Source organism: Meleagris gallopavo, chromosome 12 (assembly GCF_905368555.1).
Source record: "Meleagris gallopavo chromosome 12, MGAL_WU_HG_1.1, whole genome shotgun sequence".
Taxonomy (NCBI): Eukaryota; Metazoa; Chordata; class Aves; order Galliformes; family Phasianidae; genus Meleagris; species Meleagris gallopavo.
This window is the reverse complement of record NC_139415.1, coordinates 17590356-17613094: the sequence shown is the minus strand read 5'-3', so window position 1 is coordinate 17613094 and position 22739 is coordinate 17590356. Positions and strand designations below refer to the sequence as shown.

The window sequence follows — 22739 nt, the reverse complement described above, 5'->3', positions numbered from 1 at the left end:
CAATGGCACGTTCTTAAATGTCAATGTTAAGACCTATTTATTCTCGGTTTTGTTTTTTCTTTTTTTTTATTATGTGAAGCAAGACTGGCACTGTACCTTGCAGCAGGCTGGCACACCCAGCCAGGGTCACCAACAGGGGACACCAGTGGTGCCACTGTGCACCAACCTTGCTCTCCCTGCTCCTCCATCCCCATCTCCTTCTTCCAGCCTAGGGAGAGAACCAGTAGATTACTACAGCAGTGGGGGGAAAAAAGAAAAAAAGCAACAGTGAGGTTCAGACGGAGGCTTATCCCACTGTGGAAACCCAAGTGTTCCCCACTACCAGGAGCTGCCTCCTTCCAGTCTTGCTGGCAGAAGAGAATACAAACAAACCAGGTTCTCCTAGTGCTGGAAAGCCCCAGGAACAGAGCTCTCAGGGGACACAGTGCATATGCTGCGCTGATGCAGTTCTACACCTGCTGGAAATGTCTTGCTTTCAAACAGATGGCATTTGATGTACCCAAAGCCCCTGGGACACAGCCGCTGATGGATCCAACCCACAGCTGCATGTGTGGGCTGCAGGTTACAGCAAACTCCTTAGGAATGGGAAAGGGAGGAAAAAGATTGCCACCAAAAATTAACTACTGCAGTAAATGACAACTAGAACCTTTCGCAGCAAAACCTTTGGTTTCGAGCAGGTTTTTATTTCTTTCCTGCTAAGAGAATTGTGGATGCAATGGTTTGGACGCACCCAGAGCACAGGCATTGGGTGTCTGTGCTGGATGCTTCAAGGATCTTCCTTCCCCATGCCCCTTTCTGCCCGCCCTGCCCCTCCTCCAGAGGCTGAGCTGCAGCCCACCCAAGGAAGCTAACAGTCCCACCCCCATCTTGTTTTGCAGATTATATGAAGGAATCTGTGTGCAGCTCCAGCACTTGTTCTCTGAACAGCAGTGAAAACCCATACGCCACCATTAAAGATCCCCCCATCTTAACATGCAAACACTCGGAGAGCAGCTACGTGGAAATGAAATCGCCTGGTCACAGGGACTCCCCATATTCAGAAATGCCCACTTCATCGACAGCCAACAAAAACATCTATGAAGTTGGTAAGTGGGAAGTGCTGCCTCTCGTCTGTTAGCAGTTGGGGTTTACCTTAGTGCTGCTGGATACTGCAACCACTTTCCCTTGCTTTCCCAGAGCCCACCATCAGCGTGGTCCAAGATGCCCGTGCCCGGAGTGCCAGTTACCTCCAAAGTCCATACGACCTGCCTAGGAACAGTCACATTCCTAGTCACTACGACCTCCTCCCTGTAAGGCACAGCCCAACGCACGGGCCATCTTGGGACAAGCAGTCTTAAAGGGATGGACTTCACTGTGCTGCAAACACAAACTCTGAGAAAGCAAAGAGAAGACAATCCTTTTCTGCACTGCAGTATGCTGACATGACTTTAGGCTGCAAGGACCTAACATAACTAAACATCAGCTTGGGCCAGCTGCTGCTGCATGATGTTATTTAAAAAGACTTTTTTTTATATGGATCACAAGAACTGATTAGAACCTTCTCCAGATGTCGCTGGAGTGCATCACCCCTGGAAGATGTCCACTTGCTCCAGGCAAAAGCTCTCTGCCATGTGTATTCTAACCCTGGCTTTGCTGTAAAATAAAACACAACACACTGAATAGGAGGACTTAGAGACTTGCATACATTTCTACCAATTGCATCAGAAAACCTTGTAACGTTAGGAACACTGGAATACAGTTTATATCTCTGTCATGGAAATGGACATTTTTCTGAATGAAAGTAGGAAAGCTGCTTGTTTCACTGTCTGGAAACCTCATTTACTGCCATCACCATGGGCATCCTGTGCAGGTCATGCTTGGTAATTAGAGCTCTGTTCATCTTCGTATTCAGTACCAGGGTACTGGAGTACAGGAATATCAACGTATTTTTAAATTGTAACACCTTGGCAAATGTCCAGTGATCTTTGTCAACGATTCAAGTTTAAGCAATGAGTCTCATGCCCAGCTTACTGCACTTTGACCAAGCTAGAAATATTTTGGTACAGCTATGCTTTAATTTTCCTTGTACACTTTCTTCATTAGATAAATGCACACCTTCACCTGCGTCCTGGGACACTGTGGGTTTGCACAGACCAACCCTGGTTCAGTTTGCTAACAGTAGGGTGCATTGGCTTCATCACTGGCAAACCCGGTCACCACGATGCACCTGGCAGCATGCCCTTCATTACACCCTTTAATTTGATGTGCATTACCATGTAGTGCAACTTTATCTGTTGATGATTTTACCTGACATGCCATTACATTGAGCTGAAAATGGGTTTCTTTTTTCAGCAGCTGTTTGTGAAACAATTATCAAGGGGTTGACCTATGGTAAAGCTTTGGACTAAGCCACCATGATTTTTTTTTTTGTAATCTTTATTGACCTAGAAAGTAGAATACTTGCCGTTAAGCAGTTCCTTGTAGATTTTGAGCATGAAGTAGTATTGATTCTAAGTATGTAATTTTACTAGGCAAACATGGAAGTAGCAAGTTGCCTTTTAAAGATTAAAAAAATTCTGTTGCACATTCACCAGTCTGATGGAAGCAGAAGAGAACCAAGCCAACACCAAGCTATTTGCTCTACACCTGACCACCAGTGGAGGCTGCTGACCTAGGGGACTGGTATGAGGACCCTGCTACCATGGAGACAGCAGCTCAGAGCCAGCTCCATGTGACAGCAGGCATCGAGCACCTCAGGTAGGGCAGCACCATACCTCACAGCACCTCGGCAGCAGCCAGGATGGCAGGGCCAGCTCTGAACCCCTACGTGCAATCCAAGAGATCCAGACAGCGGAGCTGAGCCCAGAGATCCCCCCAGGCTTGCAGAAGAGCAGACTTTCATGTTTCAGGATAACTCCAAAGTATTTACATGAATGCTGCATGTGTGCATGGGGGCAATGACTGATCAGCAATAGTAGTTTTATTTTCCAGGAAAGCCTTATATGAAATGTAATTAGGCACTTATTTTGTAGGGCCAGGAGGGGTATATTTTGCATACACGAATGGAAAGACTTACCTCAGAAATACCAAGAGAAATGCAGTTTGATGAGGAATCCTCTGGTTAAAGACCTACCTTGCCATCTAGCACAAGCAGTCTCAGCTGCCAGCCTGACCAGGGTCTGTGTGTGTTGCCGTCAACATTGAGATGAGAGAGCAGAGATGAGGCTCAGATTTTTGGGTTTGTTTTTTTTTTCAAAGCTGGATTTTCAATCCAAATGCAACAATGTGCATAAAGCTTAACAGGAAAAAAAAAAAAAAACGAAAAAAAAAAAACAACAAAGGAAGTACCTTGTTGTATATTATTAGCATTAGCTTAGAAAATAGGCACCAAAATGGCAATACTTTTTTAAGGCAAGACAGATTTGTAATATATTTGTTCACTGTGCAAAGGTATTCTACCTTGTACAAAATAAATCAAATTTCTCTCAATATGTCTTTCTCAAACTTACTCACTGACAGACTAAAACTCCCAGCCCATGCTCAGGTTGAGCGCTCCATGCGACAGTGCTGGTTACAGAGGGGCTCACCATGTCTTCATGGAAAACCTCACAGGCACCTTGCAAGCCAGAAGCTGTTTTTCTGTTGCAGGACTTCTCAAAAAACATAATGACACAATTCAGACTGAAATTTTGAGCTTGCTTTGAGTAAAGCCCAGCTTTAAAACGAATGGTAGCAGGCATGATAGCATCTTTTGTACAACTCTTCCTGTAGCTCCTGTCTGCAGCAGCTGAACCTTAGCAGGTCTGAGCAAGACCTCAGTGAGACAGAAACAAGGTGATGACAGCTCCACGTCTCTCTGCTGTTTACACAATGCCTCTCAGCCGTGTCCCAATGGCACGCAGTGACGTCAGCAGGTTGCAGTGCTTTTGGTGGGCACAGGAGGACACAGGCCAGCAGTGACCCCAGGACCAGGCAAACCACAGCAATCTCAGCATCTGACTGTTCCCGAGGAGCCAATCAATAAATCACAAGCACGAATTTGCAGCAGAAACACCTTTGGAATTGATGACGCCGGGGCAATGCAGCAGACAGCTACATAATGAAGCCTTTTCAATATTTGTGCTTTCATATTTCTAAAGATCCTGTTAACTGAAGCCCAGCATGTAATCCTCTTATTTGACAAACCACACTCAATAAGCTATTTAAGTCTGGAAACTCATCAGGTTTGAACTGATGAAATAAGTAATTCCAGCTTAATAAAAATGTCTTTACATCAGAACAATGCCACGTACTTTCTGCTCCAGTGTCAGAACTTCGACTGCCATCACACAGGAACCACAGATTCCCACCAAACAGCTTCAGAATTGTTAAGGTCAGGACTTTCAGATATGTAAATGAGAGCAAAAGCTCTTGGTGAGAAAATCCAATTTTGCAGCATTATTCAGGAGATCCCACAAACTCAACTCAGACAGCTCATTTCAGGGCTCAAAAGCTGTATCTATTATGATCAGTCACCTCCTATTAGCAGAGAAGAGACGCTTCAGCACAGAAGGAACACCAATTACAGCAGAGATGATTAACCAGCAGCTGAGTGGGAACAATACCATTAGGTCAGCATCCAAACCAATGCTTTGCACTGCCTCTCCAGAAGTTCCCTGAGAGGTTTCTCCTGAGCCCAGCCATGTCTCACAGCTCAGGACCAGCCACAGTCCTGCAGCTGTTAGGAAAAGGTATTACCAAAGCATAGGACAGCAGGCAAAGGCTTTAATAGCTAAGAAGTTACAGCCCCGTACACGTACCATGTGATTTTGCTGTAGAAGGCAGAATAGCTTGCGAAGGCACTACAAACTATTGCATGAAAATTCTGGATTCCCTATTGCAGCAGTTCATAATTACAAAATCAGTTTTTGCAAGGCTTTTCTGTCTAAGGCCTGTTTTGTGATTACTGCTTGTAAAGTCCTGATGAAAATAAGAGTTTTTACATTGCCTAAGAGCACACAGCCATTGCACAGCTGCCCAGGACCACAACGCAATGCTACTTGTCACACAGTGGAGGAGGAAGTGCGTGCCCACACTGACTCTGCATGGGGCAGAGCTGGGGCTTGCATTCCAGCAGACTCTGCTGCATTCAGATTTACTGCAGAAGGAAGCTTCTTGCATAAAACCATAAGAAATCCAAGCCTGACGTGACAGCTGAATCAGGCTGTTGGCTAAGTGAATCAGAAAAGGAAGCAAAGAGAAACTCACCCTGCATTTCCAGCTGGCAGATTTATGGCTTGGCTGCCACAGTAATGAATGTAATTGTAAAATACCCTGCTGCCTGGCCACAGTGCTCTGCAAACAGAAAAGAGAGGATGGTCCCTATTTTATACCTTCTCCTGACTCTGGCAATACCAAGGCCCTAAAGGCTGGTTCATATAGAAGGATTCAATGCTGCCACGTGCTCTTGGCACGACTTCCAAAACTCAAGGGCTCAGCAGGCTGGCTCCTACAGCACCACTCCTTCAGCAGAAGGCAACAAGGTGGGATCAAACAGTTGAAGTAATTTGCTGTAGAAGGCAGCAGTCTGTCATTCCACAGGATTTTCTTACTGGTTGTAATGTGGAAAAAATGAGGTTTGTAAAAGCTATTCAGGGATTTGACAAGAAAGAGTCCTCATTTTTCACACCATAAAAGCTTTCCAAAGCAGACGAATTGCCATGAACTGCATCGGCCCCTAAAAGCTGCAGACCTGGTCCCAGTAGGTGGCCCTTTCAGTTCCTCTACTGGAAGTACTTCCACTTTGGTTCTCCTCCCATTTCCAAGAAATTTACTAGCAAGTAAAAACATTAAAGTCAAATCCCTCTTCTCCCAAGAAGTGCACCCAACACCATACTGAGTTGTCCCCTGTAATTCTTTATTAGAATCATGGATGAATATATTTTAAATCAATCTAAAAAAATAATGAATCAAGTTACAGTACATGCATAAAATACAAAGTAATTTACAAACAGATCAAAATAGCATCTTCAGAACTAATATTAGGAGGAGAAATGGACTTAAGAAAAAAAAAAAGTGACCAACTACAGCAATGCCTTCCGTGTGCCTTACACATCATGAGCACCGCAAGACAGAAAGGTTGGGTAAGAAATGCAGCTGGTAGTGCCTACCCAAATCCAGATGTTCTAAGTGGGTCATATCAGAGTTTGAGAAATGTTCCCTACAGGCAATTACTTCCTCTAATTGTACAGATAACCGCTGGCATTTATACAAACAGTTCTTTTAAATCCAGTAGAAATTCAGTGCTGAGAGCCCCCACATCTCCACATTACAGGCATGGCTGGGAATAGCACGTACTGTATGATATGCAGTGGTTTCAGAATACAGCAACAGAAGGCACAGTTCATGTATCCCTGAACTAATTGAACAGATGAGTTGTGCTGAGTGACAATCACTGAATGAATGCATCCAATAACTACTCCAGATGTTTTTTGTTACAGAACATGTACCAAACCACTGGAATCGTTTAGAAATACTGGATGAAATAGAACTGAAGACTAAGACCAGGTTGTAGCAGTTGCTGATCAACTCAAGCATCTGAATATCTTAGTATGTGTGGCATGTACTGATATGTGATAGGCAATATGTGACAACATCCTTCAAGTCTGTGCATCATGAAAGAAAAAAGGCATCCTCAAGCCCTGACAGCACTGGTACTGCGGCGGCTGAGCCTCGGGCAGCACAAAAACACACTGCATGTTCCAGTGACCCTCAGTGAGGCACACTGCTTCTCCCTCCTTCATGAAGGCAGCTCACGTGAGTCCCACCAGCACCCGCAGCAGCCCTGCCTGCATCGCAGCCCCCTGCAGCAGGTGCCAAACCACAAAAGCTCATTCACCGGTAGCAAGAACCCTGCTGCTTGTTTGTGAGAAATTCTCATCCCCCACCTCCCTCAGAATATTCTATAGCAAGATCTCCTCTTGACAATCTGAAGATGTAGCCAAAGACATTTAACTTTACATTAAAATTGCACTTCAGAGCAACAGGCGTTCCATCAAGCTTTAGATGCAGTATACAACACCTTAAGACAAAGACAGATTATCCTGCCCAGAGATATTCTCCTAGTTAACCCAACAATAATTGTTTTGCAAGGAGCAGAATTACATCTTCGAGTGCTCACTAAATGTGTCTGTGTTCTGACTAGCGGGCATCACGCTGCAAAGAGATCAGTTCAGCTCCAAACAATTTACTGAACCAAAACTGACAAGTCAGCGTTGGGAAAATACTGCAGCCACATAGAAGCAATAGATTATAAAACACAGAAATCAAAATGTTTAAGACATGGAGAAATTCAGAAGGAATAAGCAGTAACTGAACACAAGAAAGTAACCACAAGAATTACAAATATATTTAAATCTTGGACCTGGGGAATATACACAGCCTTTTAGGAAAGAATGAATAATTCTTATATATTCTGACAGCACTGCATCTTTGGTTTGTTTTCAGTGGTCGGAGGGACATGAATGGGAACCACGTTGTTGCTTGGAGACATATCATTCTCACGTCTGTCGGACATTTGCTTCTGGGAAACAATACGATAGATCTCTGGAAGATGAGAAAGAGCCCATCGTTACGTGCATGCAGAGCAACATCAGAAAGCAAACATCTGGGGAAGCCAAGAATTGCAGAGAGCAAAGATTTCCCATACTTTGCAATGATAAGCACAGCAGCTTTCACAAGTAGTTCAATGAGATCTTCTGTATTTATAAATTAAAACAGAAACCATCTTTGCAAAACACATTTCTTTCACAATTGCTTTACCAAAAGCAATTAAAAAAATAGTTCCTGACTCTCAGTAAAGGTGCAGAATCTACCATGTATGCCATCAATTCCTTCTGATTGTTCTGAGAGCCACGAGAACAGTGTGTTAGTGCAGATCAGCTTCAGGACTTCAGAGAAGACTGACTACAGACAAAGAAATCCCAGCAGAAGTCAGAGAGCACAGGTTAAACTGCTCTGCCTTTCCTACCTCCGCCAGGTGCACATAACTGAAAGCTCTGCCAAGTTCCTGGGATTTGTCTGTGGCCAACAGTACCTGCTGTACACACACTGAGAGTAGGTACAAAGGTATTCCCTTCAGCATGCATAGAGAAGTGTGACATGTAGCACTTCACCCAGGAAGGAAATAAAGGACACCAGAAATAGAACACTGGGAACTCACTTGCAAATTCAAGTTTTAAACCACTGAAAAAAATAAATAAATACCTGCTAAGCCTGATTAACAAAACAATTAAAAGTGTTCCACCTTCAGCAAAAAGCCTACCCTGAAATGACAACATCACATCTGCTTTACACAACAGAACAGTGTGCTGGCACCAAGCACACAGCACTACCCACATCATTTGCATGCTGCAGCACGGCCTGCTGGGGCACTCTGGATAAGCTCAGGTCACACAAGAAGAGGTGTCTGCAGAGCAGAGCAGAACACTGCTCACAAGTAACTTGGGTGAAACACAACAAAGGTTCGAAATCTTTTGTAGGTCCCTGGAAAACGATGGTCCAAGCACCTCGTCTGACCCCAGACCAAAACACATCTTTCCCACCAAAGATTCATCATTACTGAGTAGCCTTTGTTCAGAATTTAATGAGCTGCTGCTTAGTGCACATCCTGACATCAGTTCAGTACTGGAAACTGAGTAACCTCATGTAGAGAAGTCCTATCTGCTGCCAAGGGCTGGTCACACAGCTCTGAGCCTGCTTTTATGATGAGAACTGATGGCATTGAGGAGCTAAAAAGGGTTCCTGATAAACAAGGCCTACAAACCTTGCCCTTGATGCAACAAGCTTGCGTTGATTGAAGCTGCCAACACAAACACAGGCTGAGTGCCCCCCAGGAAGAGCAAGAGCAGGGCTGCACACATCCATGTAACTGCTGACCAAGTAGTAATTTCTCACAGATACTGTGCTGTATCTACTGTCTGTAGAAGGAACTTTAGCCTTTGCAAGCTGCACTGTAAAAGAATCTATTTCTTGAGCCTCTAAAGTGAGGGCTCAAACTCAGATAGGGATAGACTGCTCAGAAAGCTGGACCATACATGCATTCAGTTAGGATCAGGTCATTGATGCAACCAAATAAACTGTAGACACAAAGCAGGATTTTCTGATTTCACCAGTTGTGAAGTTCTCTATTCTTTCCATGACATATGAACAACTTCACAAGTTTGAGGAAAACGTACAACAACAGACCTTTAAAGCCATCTGCAAGCCCACATGGGGATCTGTAAATAAAGACCAGCTTTGCCCCATGGCAGGCCAGACAGTAATGCTCAGCACAGGGCACACACCTGCAGATATACCCTCCACCTGCAGAGGTGGAGGGAGCACAGCTGGAAGAGATCTGCACTGCATTCTTCAGGACAAGTTCTCTGCTCCATATATCTGCTCAAACACTTAGAAGCAGCAATTGTTTTCCATGGAAGTTCCTGAATAAGTTCATACTGTTGTCTAACATGAGCCGTCACACAATTCCTCCACCCCTACCCATATGCAATGTCCTCTGCATAACACCCTCATCTCAAAGCACTCAAACATCTTCAGGGTTGTTTAACAGTCTTAAAAATAACAGTGCTGATTTTTTGCTGATAAGGGTCTCTCTGTTCTCAGTTCCAACTGATCTTCACTCCCTGCCCTGCTAGAACATCTAGCAGCAGTGCTGCTCGAATCAACTTGTAGCAGCTCCACTTCTGCTCACTGCCACTTCTTCCTCCTCTGCTGTGCAAACCTTTGTGCAGACACAGGATACTGCTCTAGATCAAAGTGTAAATGGTTAAAAACGACTTTGCCCTACACTACAGCTGCACTCCTTCACCACACATAGTTGTGTTGGTGTGATGGAGAAGGTGGGAACAGCTTAAACCTGCTCTTCCTGCAGCAAAATGCCCAGAGGCAAAGCCTACACTGAAACTGGTCTGTACTGAGGAATGCCCAGCTAATGAAGATATGTACTTTTTAATGAAGACACTACACTTTATGCTCTGCTCAGTAACTGAATGAGACCTTATTAAGAACACATTCAGCAGAATGCTTCTCTGCGTAATTGGTAACCATGTGAGACAGGCCTTGTGCTATAAGAGCTGGGGAAAAAAAAAAAAAAAAAAAAAACACAACTGCTGTCTATTTGCCCAGTCCTTGTCTGCTCAACCAGGGCTAGTGTTTCATACACTTTCAGGTGTACAGAACTAACAAAAAGAGGAAATCCCTCTTTCTTATGTTCTTATGAAATATTCTTAGTGTCTGTACTCTGTGATGATGTTGCCTTGGAGATGGGATTCCTTAGAGATGAAACCACAGAAGAATGCGGAACAGGAACAGAGACAGCACTGAATGAGGCAGGGAGTGGAGGCTGACTCCAGTTTACTTTAAGGATGCTTTATCCTGCTGTGAATGCTCACAGGGGATAGGATTAAAACACCAGTCTCTCATATTTGCCAAATAATACAAAGCAGCTTTGTGTGCACAGGAATTAGCCCTTGAAGTCTAGACATCTTACAACTGAAGAGCTTGGATAGGGACCATTATTTTAAGTCACAGAAGGAAAAGCTCCCCAAAACTTATCTGGTATAGACAACAGGAGAGGAAGTCTACTGGATTTAAGATTTAATTCCTCCCTTCCACTGCCCTTCTCCAGGAAATCTATAATATGGCAAGACAAAAGGAAAGCTCTCTCCCTCTGCTACCACCTGTGACAACAGCAGACCACACACTCACTTAACACAGTGCTAACTATAACGGATTAATATTTCCTACACCCAAAGCCATCTGCTCAAGGTGGCTTCATCTGAGAATCTAGGTGTGAATAAGCTTAACATCAACCTGGTATGACTCTAACTGAAAGTACTCTTTGGAGTTTCCATCACCGTCTCAACCAGATCACCTTCAGTAGGGCTCAGAAAGGAGCTTCGCTCCAGATCTCAGTCAAGACATCCCTGTCCAGAAAAGATCTAAGCAGCTGAGAGCCACTGAGAGCAGCCTGAGATGTCTTTGCAGGACTCTTCCCAGCGTGGAAAATACTAGCTGAGCTGGTGCAGCAGCATGCCCTGCCCCTTCTGTCAGCCTCCTCCACACACAGCCTGTGGTAAAGCCTGTTGGCTTTATCAACCTTCTACTTCAAATGACAGCAAGTATTCCTCCCTCTAGTATTACGTTTGGAAGCAACCTAGCCACATACGTACAGACTATCCATGATTCTGCAGGGTCACTCTGAAAACCACATTCCTCAGATGACTGCTCACCTCTTCCTTTAAAAGCAAATCATTAACACAAATAGCCAGCTGTAAAGTGTTATCAAGTTTATTGGCAGAACATTCATCCTTTGCATGCCAGTTACCTCCAGCAGAGATGGAGGTAACCTGTTGCTAATGCATTATTTACTTCATCTTTATCTCCCTGAAACAGGAGTCTATGTCTGGAGAAAGCCACGTGCCCACTAATCAGAAGTGTTTCTTCCAGCACAGCTGAACCAGCCCTTCCTCAACAAGAATTCTGTCCGCATGCCCACGAGTTCTTTACTCAAAACCCTGTCACAGCAACACAGGGAGCTCTGATGTTTGTGAGAAAGCAACAGCCCCAACAATCTGCCAGAGTCCACTGAGGGTTAATCTTAATCGCTTGTTCTCCCATTACAGACTGCTCTCCTTCACAGAGAAATAAAACCAGAAAGATCAAACCTCCGCTAATTAGAAGCCAAGATAACTTCTGGAATAAAAAGTGCTGTTGAAAGTATGCAAGCAGAGAGAGAAGGAAACAGCCTAGTGTGTGCCCAACAGGTGAACTGCTTCCCTGTGGCAACAGCAGTACATTGTATCCGAGTCACACAGACCTGCAGAAATAAGGCAGCAGCCCAGGGCATGCAGCACACCAGCCATCACTGCTATGGCAGTGTGGTCCAAGAAGGGGCTGAGGGCAGTTAGATCTCTCTCCCCATCCCCCACTGCAAGGGAACTCGTAACACATTTTGAACAACTCAGGAAAATGCTCCAGAATTTATATTTATTACAGTTTCCTAGCTACCTCCTGCACTGCAATGTGGCTAACATGTCCTTTAAGATGTGTTTGTGAAAGAAAGTATCCCTTACTTGCCAAAAAGAAAAAAAAAAATCTGATCTAAAAATCTGATAGTTGCCAATGTCACAGAAGTGAGAAATTACACCTATCAGACAAAGGAGTTAAACAAAAAGGAAGTACCTCATCCACTGAGCATGAAAACTGCAGCAGTCTCTGCTATCACGTGCTATAAAGGCCAGAAGTCCAGCCAGGAGTATTACATGCACTGACAGCAACCAACCTGTCACTGTGTCTCACACTACCAGTACTGCTTAATTCTTTTGGCATTTTTCTCTTGGCAACTGTTATTCTCACCATTACTGATGGAAACAAGCTAGATTGCCTTCTCCTCTGACAACAGCCTTTTTGTCTGGAGGTGGGCATGAGACAATTCTCTCACAGGCACTCCCTGTTCCACAAATGGGAAAGTGAAGCACATAAACCAGGCTGACTGGAAACCCAGGGTAGAGCAAAGTGAGTAGGACTCATTCCTGAGTCTATCAACTATGATACTTCAAAAGCAGTGTCTGAGTATTACTGCTGTGAGGAATGATTAAATTGATGAATTTTACACACTTTATAGGCAAATAAATGCCTATTTGCTGCATACCAGAGCAGCATTCTGCCCTTCCTCCTCCAAACAAAGTATCAGATGACTCACCTGTCAGAATAGTCTGGAAAGCTGCTTCCACATTTGTAGAGTCTAAAGCAGATGTCTCGATAAATGACAAACCATTCTTCTCTGCATGGACAGAAATACCATAATTAGAGGTGTATAAAATTTATCTCCCATCCAGAAGAACTTCCGTACCAGACAACGTATGTAGTGTTGCTGATGAGATAGATGCATTAGTGCTAAGAAAACACATTAGAAGTTGTAGGATTTTCCCCTTTACAATCTGAAAGCAAGGCCAGCTAACAGCAGCAACATAATTTACAGTTATCATCAGGCACAGGGATCAGGCCACTGCTGTGTTACCTGGAGGTACACTGAGCATCACTGAAATTGAGAATTTGTTGCACTCTCAAGAAATGTGCAAGGAAACTTCCTGGACTTTTTTTTAACCTTGTCAAATTTTTCCATCTCCCAATAGGTCATGGCAGCTTACCTAACAGGGCAAGCCTTATCAGGGAACAGCAGTCCTTTACCTGCAGGCAGGTATCCTCACTCTGCACAAGCAGCTACAGCAAACCTTAAAGAACAAAACTCAGCTTCCCTCCACAATTAAAGAAATCTGTCCTAAAACAAGGCAAGATATACACAAACAGAATAATTTCTAGAATTACTTTTCACATATCTTAATTATGTATTAAGAGCCAGAAAGGTGGCTTAATGTACATCTGTTCAGATACCAGCATCTGTTCAGGGCTCCAAATCAGCTGATATAGATCAGATATTACACAGACACAAAGCTGCCACCACGCATGAAACTTAAACCCACCAGCACAGCTTCTACAAGAAAAGCAATGCATAAGCATGGAACTAAGTCTGGTTTAAAACTGTCTTCAAGTGCCTCCGGCAGATTCTTGAGAGTCTATCAGCATGCAGGTTCTATAGAACTTCATTTTCAACTGAATGAAGAAAGGCATAAAACAGTATGTGGCACTAAATCTTTCCCCTCCTACCTGTACACTCATGTATTTCACATCAGGTAGGCAAAGTCTGAACAGTTTGCATTAGGAAATTAATTTTGAGTTCACCAACCTGCAAAAGCTCTGGCCTCATCTGTAGGGACTGCTCTCAGGTGGCGCAAGTCACTCTTGTTTCCCACAAGCATGATTACAATATTGCTGTCTGCATGGTCTCTCAGCTCTTTCAACCATCTCTCTACATTCTCATAAGTAAGGTGCTTAGCGATGTCATACACCAGCAATGCCCCGACAGCACCTCGATAGTACCTGTGGGTGAAGAGATGTGTTAGACAACCAGCAAGAAACACAATTGAAAGTGACAAGCTACTGAGCAATAGCTGTTTCCCACTACTGCAAAGACAGTTATATTAAAAATAATAATAATACAAAGCATGATACGTGGGACTTGAAGCAGCTGAAATACAGCATCCAGACCAGGGTTAATCCATGTGACCACAACAGCAGCCAGGGTCTGGTGGGTCACCCTGCACCTCAAAAAATGAAGCACTGTAGTCTGTGGGGAGCTGCTGTCACCTTCAGCCTCTGACCCACTCCTGAAAGGCTCCCCACCCACCATTGTGGGTGCAGTATGGGCACAGCCCGGAGCAGCAGGAAGACTTCACAATGACTCACTGGATTATTTAAAAAAAAAAAAAAAAAAAAAAAAAAAAAACCAACTTGATTTGTTCTCTTTATGAAATGCCCTAATTGGTTTACTCTCTGACCAGGGAGAGGCATGGTTACATATTCAAAAAGAAAAAGCTTGTGCTTTCCCACCCCACAATTACCTCCAGTTTTACTCAAATCTAGCTTTTGCTGTGCTGCTTTTTCCATTAAACAAACACACAGAGTGAGCAGTGCCTCCCCACTGATACAGGAGGCGTTCTGGTCGTAGGTTACCACTGATAAAACCTCCATCATTACAGCTATTATTTCATCAATGGCTTGCACTTAAATAAGTCTCTCACAGCTCAGAAACGCCTCCAGTTACATATCATGAGAGCACTGAGAAGTAAATCTGTTCATACTGTGTCAAGCTTCAGGACAGAATAACATTTGAGCTTCCTTTCCCCATATTGTATGTGGATATTATAAGAGAAAATCCATCCCATTTGCAGTTTGAGGAATCAGAAGGGCCCCAAGTTCACGCTTCTCTCCAGCCATATAAGCTGCCACTTACGCTGATGTTATAGCTCGGTATCGCTCCTGCCCTGCTGTGTCCCAAATCTGAGCTTTTATTGTCTTCCCATCAACTTGAATGCTTCTTGTTGCAAATTCTACTCCAATGGTGCTTTTGCTTTCCAAGTTAAACTCATTGCGAGTGAATCGAGACAGGAGGTTACTCTTGCCTACTCCAGAGTCTCCAATAAGGACAACTAGAAGACAGAAATGACATTGGAATCACATCCCAGATATAGATTATCTACTGACAATCACCTGCAGTGAATATATTTGTTTTCCAGAATAAAACCAGGGGAAAAGAATAACAAAACCACCCCTCATGTCAGGGGTCTGTTGTCCAAGCCTTGAGATTTCCAGAGAGCCAGAGCTGTCACACTCACCAACATTTCAAACAGACTTCAGACTTGGTTTTTAGCAGTTACATTTCAGTCTCCTTTGCTTCACACTGAATCACATTCCTCCTCCAGGAAAAACATACATGGCAAAGCACAAAAGTCAGAGACAGTTTGGATTTTACATCCTTGCGACAACGCTAGGACTAAAACAAATGAAAAACCACACAAGTGTTTTGCTGAAGCATAACTCCAGCACACAGGGAAGGCAGCAGGCTGCATTTATTCTACACCCCTCACACCCTTGCAGAAAGGAGGTTCCCCACTAGCACAGAAGGAAAAAAAAAACAAAAAAAACAAACCAGAAGTCACAAGACCACCGTCACCCTGATGGACAGCTTGAAAGGCTGCCTGGGCACAGCACACACCTCAGCAGTCGCTCATTGCTGCTGAGGCTCGGAGCTCAGCGCTGCTCCAGAATGCTGCTGTAGAAGATGGCTGTGGCTCAGGACTACAGGCACCATCTGCTGCCCTTCCCACCCCACCCCACTGCCACAGCAGTGCACAGGGAACTGGCTGCAAAGGTGCAGGAAGTTCAGTTGCTGGGTGTAACGCAAGGCCACCTGAGTCATGTCACACAGCAGCCGCTTGGGATGCTCCTCTGCCCTGATCATAAGAACAGATAACAGAAGGAAAAGGAGGAGGAAGAGGAGGAATAAGATCCTTGAGAAGAAAGGCATCAAAGCCCATACAAGCAGAAGAGCCATGGGTGACAAAGGAAACAGTGTGGCTCTACTTGTTTTGAGAAAAAAAAGCAAGTGTTTGCACAGGAATAGACATCATTTCAGCTTTAAGATGTTGCAACACAGCGTTAAATATGCTGTGTGGTACAACAGAGGAATGAGTCCACTGAGCTCTGGAGTGAGACAGCCTAGCAGCATAAAACCTCCCAGCATTTGCTGCATCACTCAGCAGAGTTCTGGACACTGTTCCCTATTTACATAATGCATAATTCTGACAAACGGGGTTTTCCCTGACTGTAGGAGCTGAGAAGCAGCTACTAAATTCTCTCCATAGAGTGAGAATTGCAGCAAACACCAGCTTCGAGTAGTCTTGCAGAGAATACTTCATTGACACGTTGCAGCCCCCCCTGCAGCTGACTGAGCGAGCGGCCTGCCGCACTTCTGAGGCTGCAGAAAACACAGAGCAGCTTTAACACTTCACATAGGAGGACCCACAGTGCATGCAAGTGGCATGTTCGTACACTGAATGCAAACAGGATCTGTTTTCCCACATGACAGGTCAGCGGGGTTCAGTGTCAGCTGCCCTGACACAGCTGAGCAGCTTTCCTGGCACCGAGGATGCCAAAGGGTAATAAAGTCAGTGCAGAGGTCAGCACGCCTAATTACATCATCACCACTAGGCAAATCACCACAGGTTTCCTTCTCCATTGGCAAATGAGATCTTCAATACTCTTTCAGCAGGTTTAGGCCACAGTTTTGGATGACATCATGTTTGTATGTACTGGGACAACCGGGCTGAAAACTTCTCCAGATGAGGAAAGCAGTCCGTGCACATCCCTGTGTTCCAGAAGCTGCATCCCATCCCTGTCACCTCCTGCCCTCACAAATGTTTCCCTTGTTCAGTGCACATTTCCAAGGACAGTTCAGGCAGTTCCCCCCGCCAGGCTTTTTTCCTCACCTTGTCTAAGTACCACACTGCTTATGTCTGAGTGTTCTCCAGTGCCAGATTAACGTGTCTCAAAAGTGAAATATCTTACTTTCCTCCTTGAAACCAGCTATTTCCTCTACTTAATTGGGCCACTGCAGCTTGCATTGAGCACAGCCACAGGAACAGCTCGCAGTGTCAGCGGTACCTGAGGTTCCTCACACTTTCTGCATTTCCACCAGTCTGAGCTATCATTCTTTGAATGCAACGATGAACTGAAACAGTGTTAACCATCACTCGGATTATTACATTAATTTTTATTTTGCTTTCCTTACCAAACCACCCCAGCGTTCCCATATATTACATTCTCAGCAGAGAAAAGCAGCAGGAATGACCCTGAATGCCAGAGCCCAAATCTAACTATCACAGGCAAACAGTTTGAGAGGGAAATGATGATATCTAATTCCACATCAAAGCTAATTGTTCCTGCACAGGCGCTTTTACTGGGCTTCTCTTCCAGAAATTCACTCTTAATGGTTAGAAATTGCCTTCTAATTTTCAGAAGAAATTAGCGGTCAGCTGGTACCAGTGTTTGTGTGCCAGCACTGCCCATTAGCTTATTAGTTTCTTCTCCCAGTGGTGTTTATGCTGTTTCACATATTTACAGAAAGCAGCTGCATCTTCTCAGCTTCATTCTACCACCTAAATAAGCCGACTTATCAAATGTATCCTTATAAACAGATGGTGCATTTCCCCAAGCATCTTCCCTACAAGTTCTTCATTTCTCTTCCAAGCAGTGAGAACAACCACATGCATCATTCCAGGTGAGACCTCAGTGGTGACGTACACAGGGATTTTAATCCTGCCACCTCTACTAGAAATGCCCTGTGCTGAAATGGTTTGTTCCTGACCACACCACCATGGTGGCTCTGTCTGCCTGCAATCAGACCGAGCTGCTGAACTTTCTGTCCATCAGCTTTTACTTCAGTGAATTCCTGCAAGCCCCCAAGCCTTGCATTCCAAATCCTGCTTCATTCAGAGAGCTGTCATCCTCAGCACCACACAGGAAGTCAGAGAGTAGTATTGGAAGATCTGCACCACTCACCTTCACACAGTCAGCAAATTCCTTAACTCCCTCGGCACTGGAAGGACTAAAGTTTATGGGAAACATTTAAACAAGTTCAGCCTTGAGAAACTCCATCACAACCTTCTTTGCACCAGTATTGGCACAGCCTGGAAAAACCCAAGAGGCAGCAGAAGGGATCCCCCACCCCAGCTGACTACTGCCAGGCAGCTCCTTGTTGCTGTTTTAGTGATGTAGCCGCTCACTGTGTGCAACCATGAGCTTTTTGAAATGATGCATTTACTACCAACAGCACTTAGCACTGCAACTGTTTAAGACAAAGTATTTGGTGGACAAAAAGAATGAGGCAGTCCATGCAAATGTACGAATTTCATTCTGCAATTCCAGTTTTATTTCGGTAGAAGACCAAAATAAGAATTCAATTTCCTTCCTGAAAAGCCATTTAGAGACGTATTAATCTTTCACCAACATTCCAGCTCTCACTCAATTTTTATTTCTGTTAAACCTCTAATTGAAGCTTATTTTCTAAGAATTTCAACCAGCTCATAAAATACACTATTGACAACCTAATCAGGTTGAAAATAGAAAGTCCAGCACTGCTAGCTTCTTCTGGATGCAGTAAGGTTATTACACAAGTGCCAAATTACACCATTTAAAACATGTCAGGGATTACAATGTCTGAAAACACTTCCGTCTGCACTGAGCTCTGCTACTAAGAGGCAGATAAACAAAGAGCCTGAACGCATGTTATGATGCCCACAAGACCCTGCTGAACACCTCTTCCAGCCCGCTTAAATTGGGGTTTAAAGGGAATGAGAATTAGATGACCTGATTCTACATCTTCTAGCCAGCTGGTGACAAACCTAACGTGATCGTATCTTACATCAGTCTCCCCCTCACCTGTATTCATCCTGCTCCTGTCTCAAAGAGAAGCATCATCTGCTTCAAAGGCACTTTAGGATAGGGGTCATCTATTACCCGCACGTACTACACACCATCCAAAACACAAGCACAGCATAACAGCAAAGCAAGAAGGTCTGTTCAGCCCAGAAGTGCCTCCACAACTAAGAGAGTGAAGGCAGAGGGTTTGCTACCATTGGAAAAATCACTATCTGCCATGCAACTGCGCTTCCCTACAGACAAAAACACAAGAAAAAAAAAAATGCATTGTCCGAAGTCTAAAACAACAGCTCTGTACAGATTGTTTCCTTCAGCAAAGGAAAAGGCTGGAGTAATTAACATGACGCAAACTAGGAAGCAGATAGCTGAAACAGGAGTTTTTCCACCAATCAGCTGAATGCCACTGCAAGCCAGGTCTGCATTCGGAAACAAGAAGGCTGACCTCAAATCCAAAGTTCCAGATGGTCAGGGTACAAATCTAATCCTCCTGAGCTTTGTCTGTGAAAAACACAGAAGACATATTCCAGGAGTGAGGGCTGTTTTGGTATCTACTCATTAACTGTAAATATATTAATCAAAAAGAGTTAAAAGTTGCAGCACTTCAGTAAGGATATTACTCAATAATTTAAACCTCATGTCAACACTATTTTTTCCTCCCGTTAAAACTGGAGCAAGAATTCTACGGAGTGGGCTTCACAGACCTGGGTTTTCTACAGCATGGTGCTAGGAGACACAGGCACGGCTCTCAACGAAACCAACTGGTTTAGCATGGAAGGACACACAGACGTGCACACCTGGACACAAAGAAGTTACCAAAAACTGACTTGATTTAAGCCAGGCCTATTAGGTTTGAGCACACGCTGAAGTGCTGCTGCAGTGGAGCCAGGCAAGGGGCAGTGTGACAGCTACTGGGATTAAACTGCAGCAGCACAGGTGGGCTCCTATTAACACCACCAGCAGCTGGATTTTGCCATAGAGCTGCCATCAGTGGCTGACAGCACGAGAACAGAGGCCTCACACAAACGCACTAGCAGCAGTTTAATTCAAGAGCAGTAAGAGACAGCTAGACTAGAGAATATGCCTGGATTCTTTTATAGCACACCAGCAACCTGAAGTTAGCCCCAGCAACAACATCTCTTCAAGTCTATAAACCTCAAAGAACTGCCTGCCTGGATTGAGCATCCTGATAGACCAGTCTGACAGCAAGAAGAGATGTCTGAGAAGCAGGGAGTAAAAGAACAAACAGGCCAACCTCTGTGTAACAAGCCCCCATCTTCAAGCAGCTGTGCCCCCAGACACAACACATGTTGTGTAAGCAGCATGTGTAAGCAGCACACCCAGGTACACAACACATGTTCTTCCTCTGGGAGTTTTTGCAGTCTTTCAAATCCATGCATGCTTTTTGCCTACAGCAACGAACCACTCTAAAGTTCACATACAGACTGGGAGACTTTATATCCTTTTGTTTTAGGCCTCTGCTCAATAAAAGCAGCAATAAAAAATATTCCTTTCAAAACTGGTACACCTGTGCTGCCCACATGTTCCTGCAGTCCCCAGAGGACTCATGCCTCATGCTCACTGATGGAATTATACCCACGTTCTCATTTCCTCTTCCAAGGACTTTTACTATTTACCTTTTGGGCAGTGCCTGGTAACAAGACAGCGATTTCAGACAACCACTCAGTAATTCCAAGATCATTCCAGAGCAGTAACTGCTTGGCAACACCACCTCCTCTGGGTCCTCATAACAGTTTCCACAATTTTTGTTACTCTACATTTCTGGATATGTTGTTTCAGCTGCCACATTAATCCCAGCTATGCGACTGTGCCATGGAGTTCCTGCCATCTGCTTTAACTTCGGAGGACTTGAATCACTCATCTCCACAAGACCGTTTTCCTAGCATTCCCTGCAGCAGCTTCCATACGTTAGTCTAACAGGAAAAGCTTTAGGAATGGCAATCAATTAACTTAGCTTTGATTTTTCCCCCCCGCTACGCAAATGAATCCCAACTGTATTACTTCACAGCTATCAAGAAGCAGGCTTAAGGAAAGGTAACATCTCTCCCAAGAAGCTTTGTGTCGCTGATACTCCCATCACTATCAAAGCATTAATTATAAGTTTATTTACACAGTTCTGCCAGTACAGGTAACAAAATGCTGTCGATAACCTGTACACCTCAGACTCCAAAACAAACTGCTGACGCGATGACGCTGGCGGTCAGCAGGGCCTCTGCTGCCAGCTGGGCAAAAACAGGCACTACTTAATGCTTCCTAGCTTCACCTTTAACAGTGCAAGCAACTGACTAACAGGTCAAGGTTTTCCAATGAAACCTGGACAAAACAGACAACGGAAACTGTAATTCCTCAAAGTTATTACAGGAGCTTAAGGATACAGATCGGAATACTGCTTTCTTTCAAGACATCCAAGCTTCACCACGGCAAGCTTGCAATCTCTTACCGTTACAAGATAGCTAGCGACGTTCCAAACCCAACAGCCCACTTCCCTGCAATAAGCGACTATTTCCACAGTTCTTTAAAGACCCAAATCCTGAACCTCACCACAAAAGCAGCACCGGAACGGCAGCACCGCAGCCCCGCGGCGCTCCCAGAAGCCGCCCGGGCGCTGCCCGCAGCTCCAGCACCGCGGGGCTGTAACGCGGCGGGAGGCAACCTGCGCCCCGCGTTAAATTAGCTGCATCATCCCCCGACGTGAGACGGGCCGGACAGCTCAGCCCCCGACTCCGGGCTCCACACCACCCGGCGGGGCGCGGCGCCGCCCGCTCGGATCCCGAGGAAGGCCGCGGCCCTCAGCCCGCCCGGGGCCGTCAGCCCGCGCCGCGCTCCTCGCCGGCCGCGAGGAGGCCGTGAGGGCCGGAGCCGCGAAGGTGACCCGCGGGCAGCACGGAGACGCGGGCGTTACCTTTGAAGAGATAATCGTACTCGTCGTCGCGGTTGCCCATGGTGCGAAGCTCAGCGGAGGCCGAGGACGGGGCCGGGGACGGGAGCGGGTGCCGGACCCCTCCCTACAGCCGCCTCAGCGCTTCCGCACTCTGCCCGCCCACGGCCGGGTCCTTCCGGGGTAGCGCCGCGGAGCTGCTTCCGTCCTCCCGCCCCGCCCGGCCTTAAAGGGACGGTGCTGCCGGTGGGACGGGCTGCGAGCTCGGACCAGTACAGACGAGTCCTCCCGGGCACCGCTGGTTCCACCGAGCGGTCACAGCCCCGGGACCGGCTACGGTGGTAGCGCGAAGTGCTGCGGAGTAAGGACTAGAGGTGGCCGGGGAATGGTGCTGTCACCGCGGTTCCATGGTGTAATGGTTAGCACTCTGGACTCTGAATCCAGCGATCCGAGTTCAAATCTCGGTGGAACCTGAACGTTTTTGTTTTTCCTTTCCATTTTTTTTTTTTTTTCCCTATACGTTCCAACTATGGCCCAAAGTACTCCTGTCTCCCTTCCCTTCTGAGGTTCCCTCGCACACATAGTGTAACACCCCTTGTATTCTCTTGGCTGCTTTTCCTGTGTGAGGTATGGGCACTCTTCTCACAATGGTGCAAAACAAGAGATTGCTTCCACAGGGAGGTCTCAGCACTATGTGATTCCACTCAGTTTGGGGTGGGTTATAGAGAAGCCACCCAGGTCCCACAGATCTGCCCACAGCCCAGGACTGTACAGCACTATACTCAAGAGCAGTATTCAAGCCTGTGATTCTATGAGATTCTGTAATGGTGGTCAGCATGGTGGCACTGCTCTTGCAGGAGATAGAAGGGAGATATTTGAGTTCATGAAGCACAAAATGGCCTCTAGGACCATCAGGTGCAAAGCTGAAACTGCTGAGGGGAAGGGAAAAGACTGGAGCATTTGTCTGCAGTAGAGTCACAGGAGA

General features: G+C 45.4%; 2 protein-coding genes and 1 non-coding gene across 6 annotated transcripts in view; 2 read left to right on the top strand and 1 right to left on the bottom strand.

Annotated features, from left to right (window-relative positions):
• MEGF11 (multiple EGF like domains 11) overlaps positions 1-5206 on the top strand; it is a 256450-nt gene extending 251244 nt beyond the window's left edge. For all 4 annotated transcript variants that reach the window (XM_085233529.1, XM_085233528.1, XM_085233527.1 and 1 more), the window contains 2 exons: positions 879-1085; positions 1177-5206. In XM_085233529.1, the coding sequence (XP_085089655.1) occupies positions 879-1085; positions 1177-1337 (368 nt within the window). In that variant the 3' untranslated portion in view covers positions 1338-5206. The remainder of the gene's footprint in view (positions 1-878; positions 1086-1176) is intronic.
• Positions 5207-5854: 648 nt separating this feature from the next.
• On the bottom strand, positions 5855-21944 carry RAB11A (RAB11A, member RAS oncogene family). Its single transcript, XM_085233530.1, has 5 exons — positions 21779-21944; positions 14873-15068; positions 13766-13959; positions 12722-12802; positions 5855-7563 (listed from the first exon to the last, which is right to left on the bottom strand). The coding sequence occupies exons 1-5, from the start codon at positions 21816-21818 to the stop codon at positions 7424-7426; spliced, it is 651 nt and encodes a 216-aa protein (XP_085089656.1). The 5' UTR covers positions 21819-21944; the 3' UTR covers positions 5855-7423.
• A 211-nt stretch (positions 21945-22155) lies between these two features.
• Positions 22156-22227, top strand: TRNAQ-CUG (transfer RNA glutamine (anticodon CUG)). The gene has a single exon. It is a non-coding gene; the product is annotated as a tRNA-Gln (tRNA).
• The last annotated feature ends 512 nt before the right edge of the window (positions 22228-22739 follow it).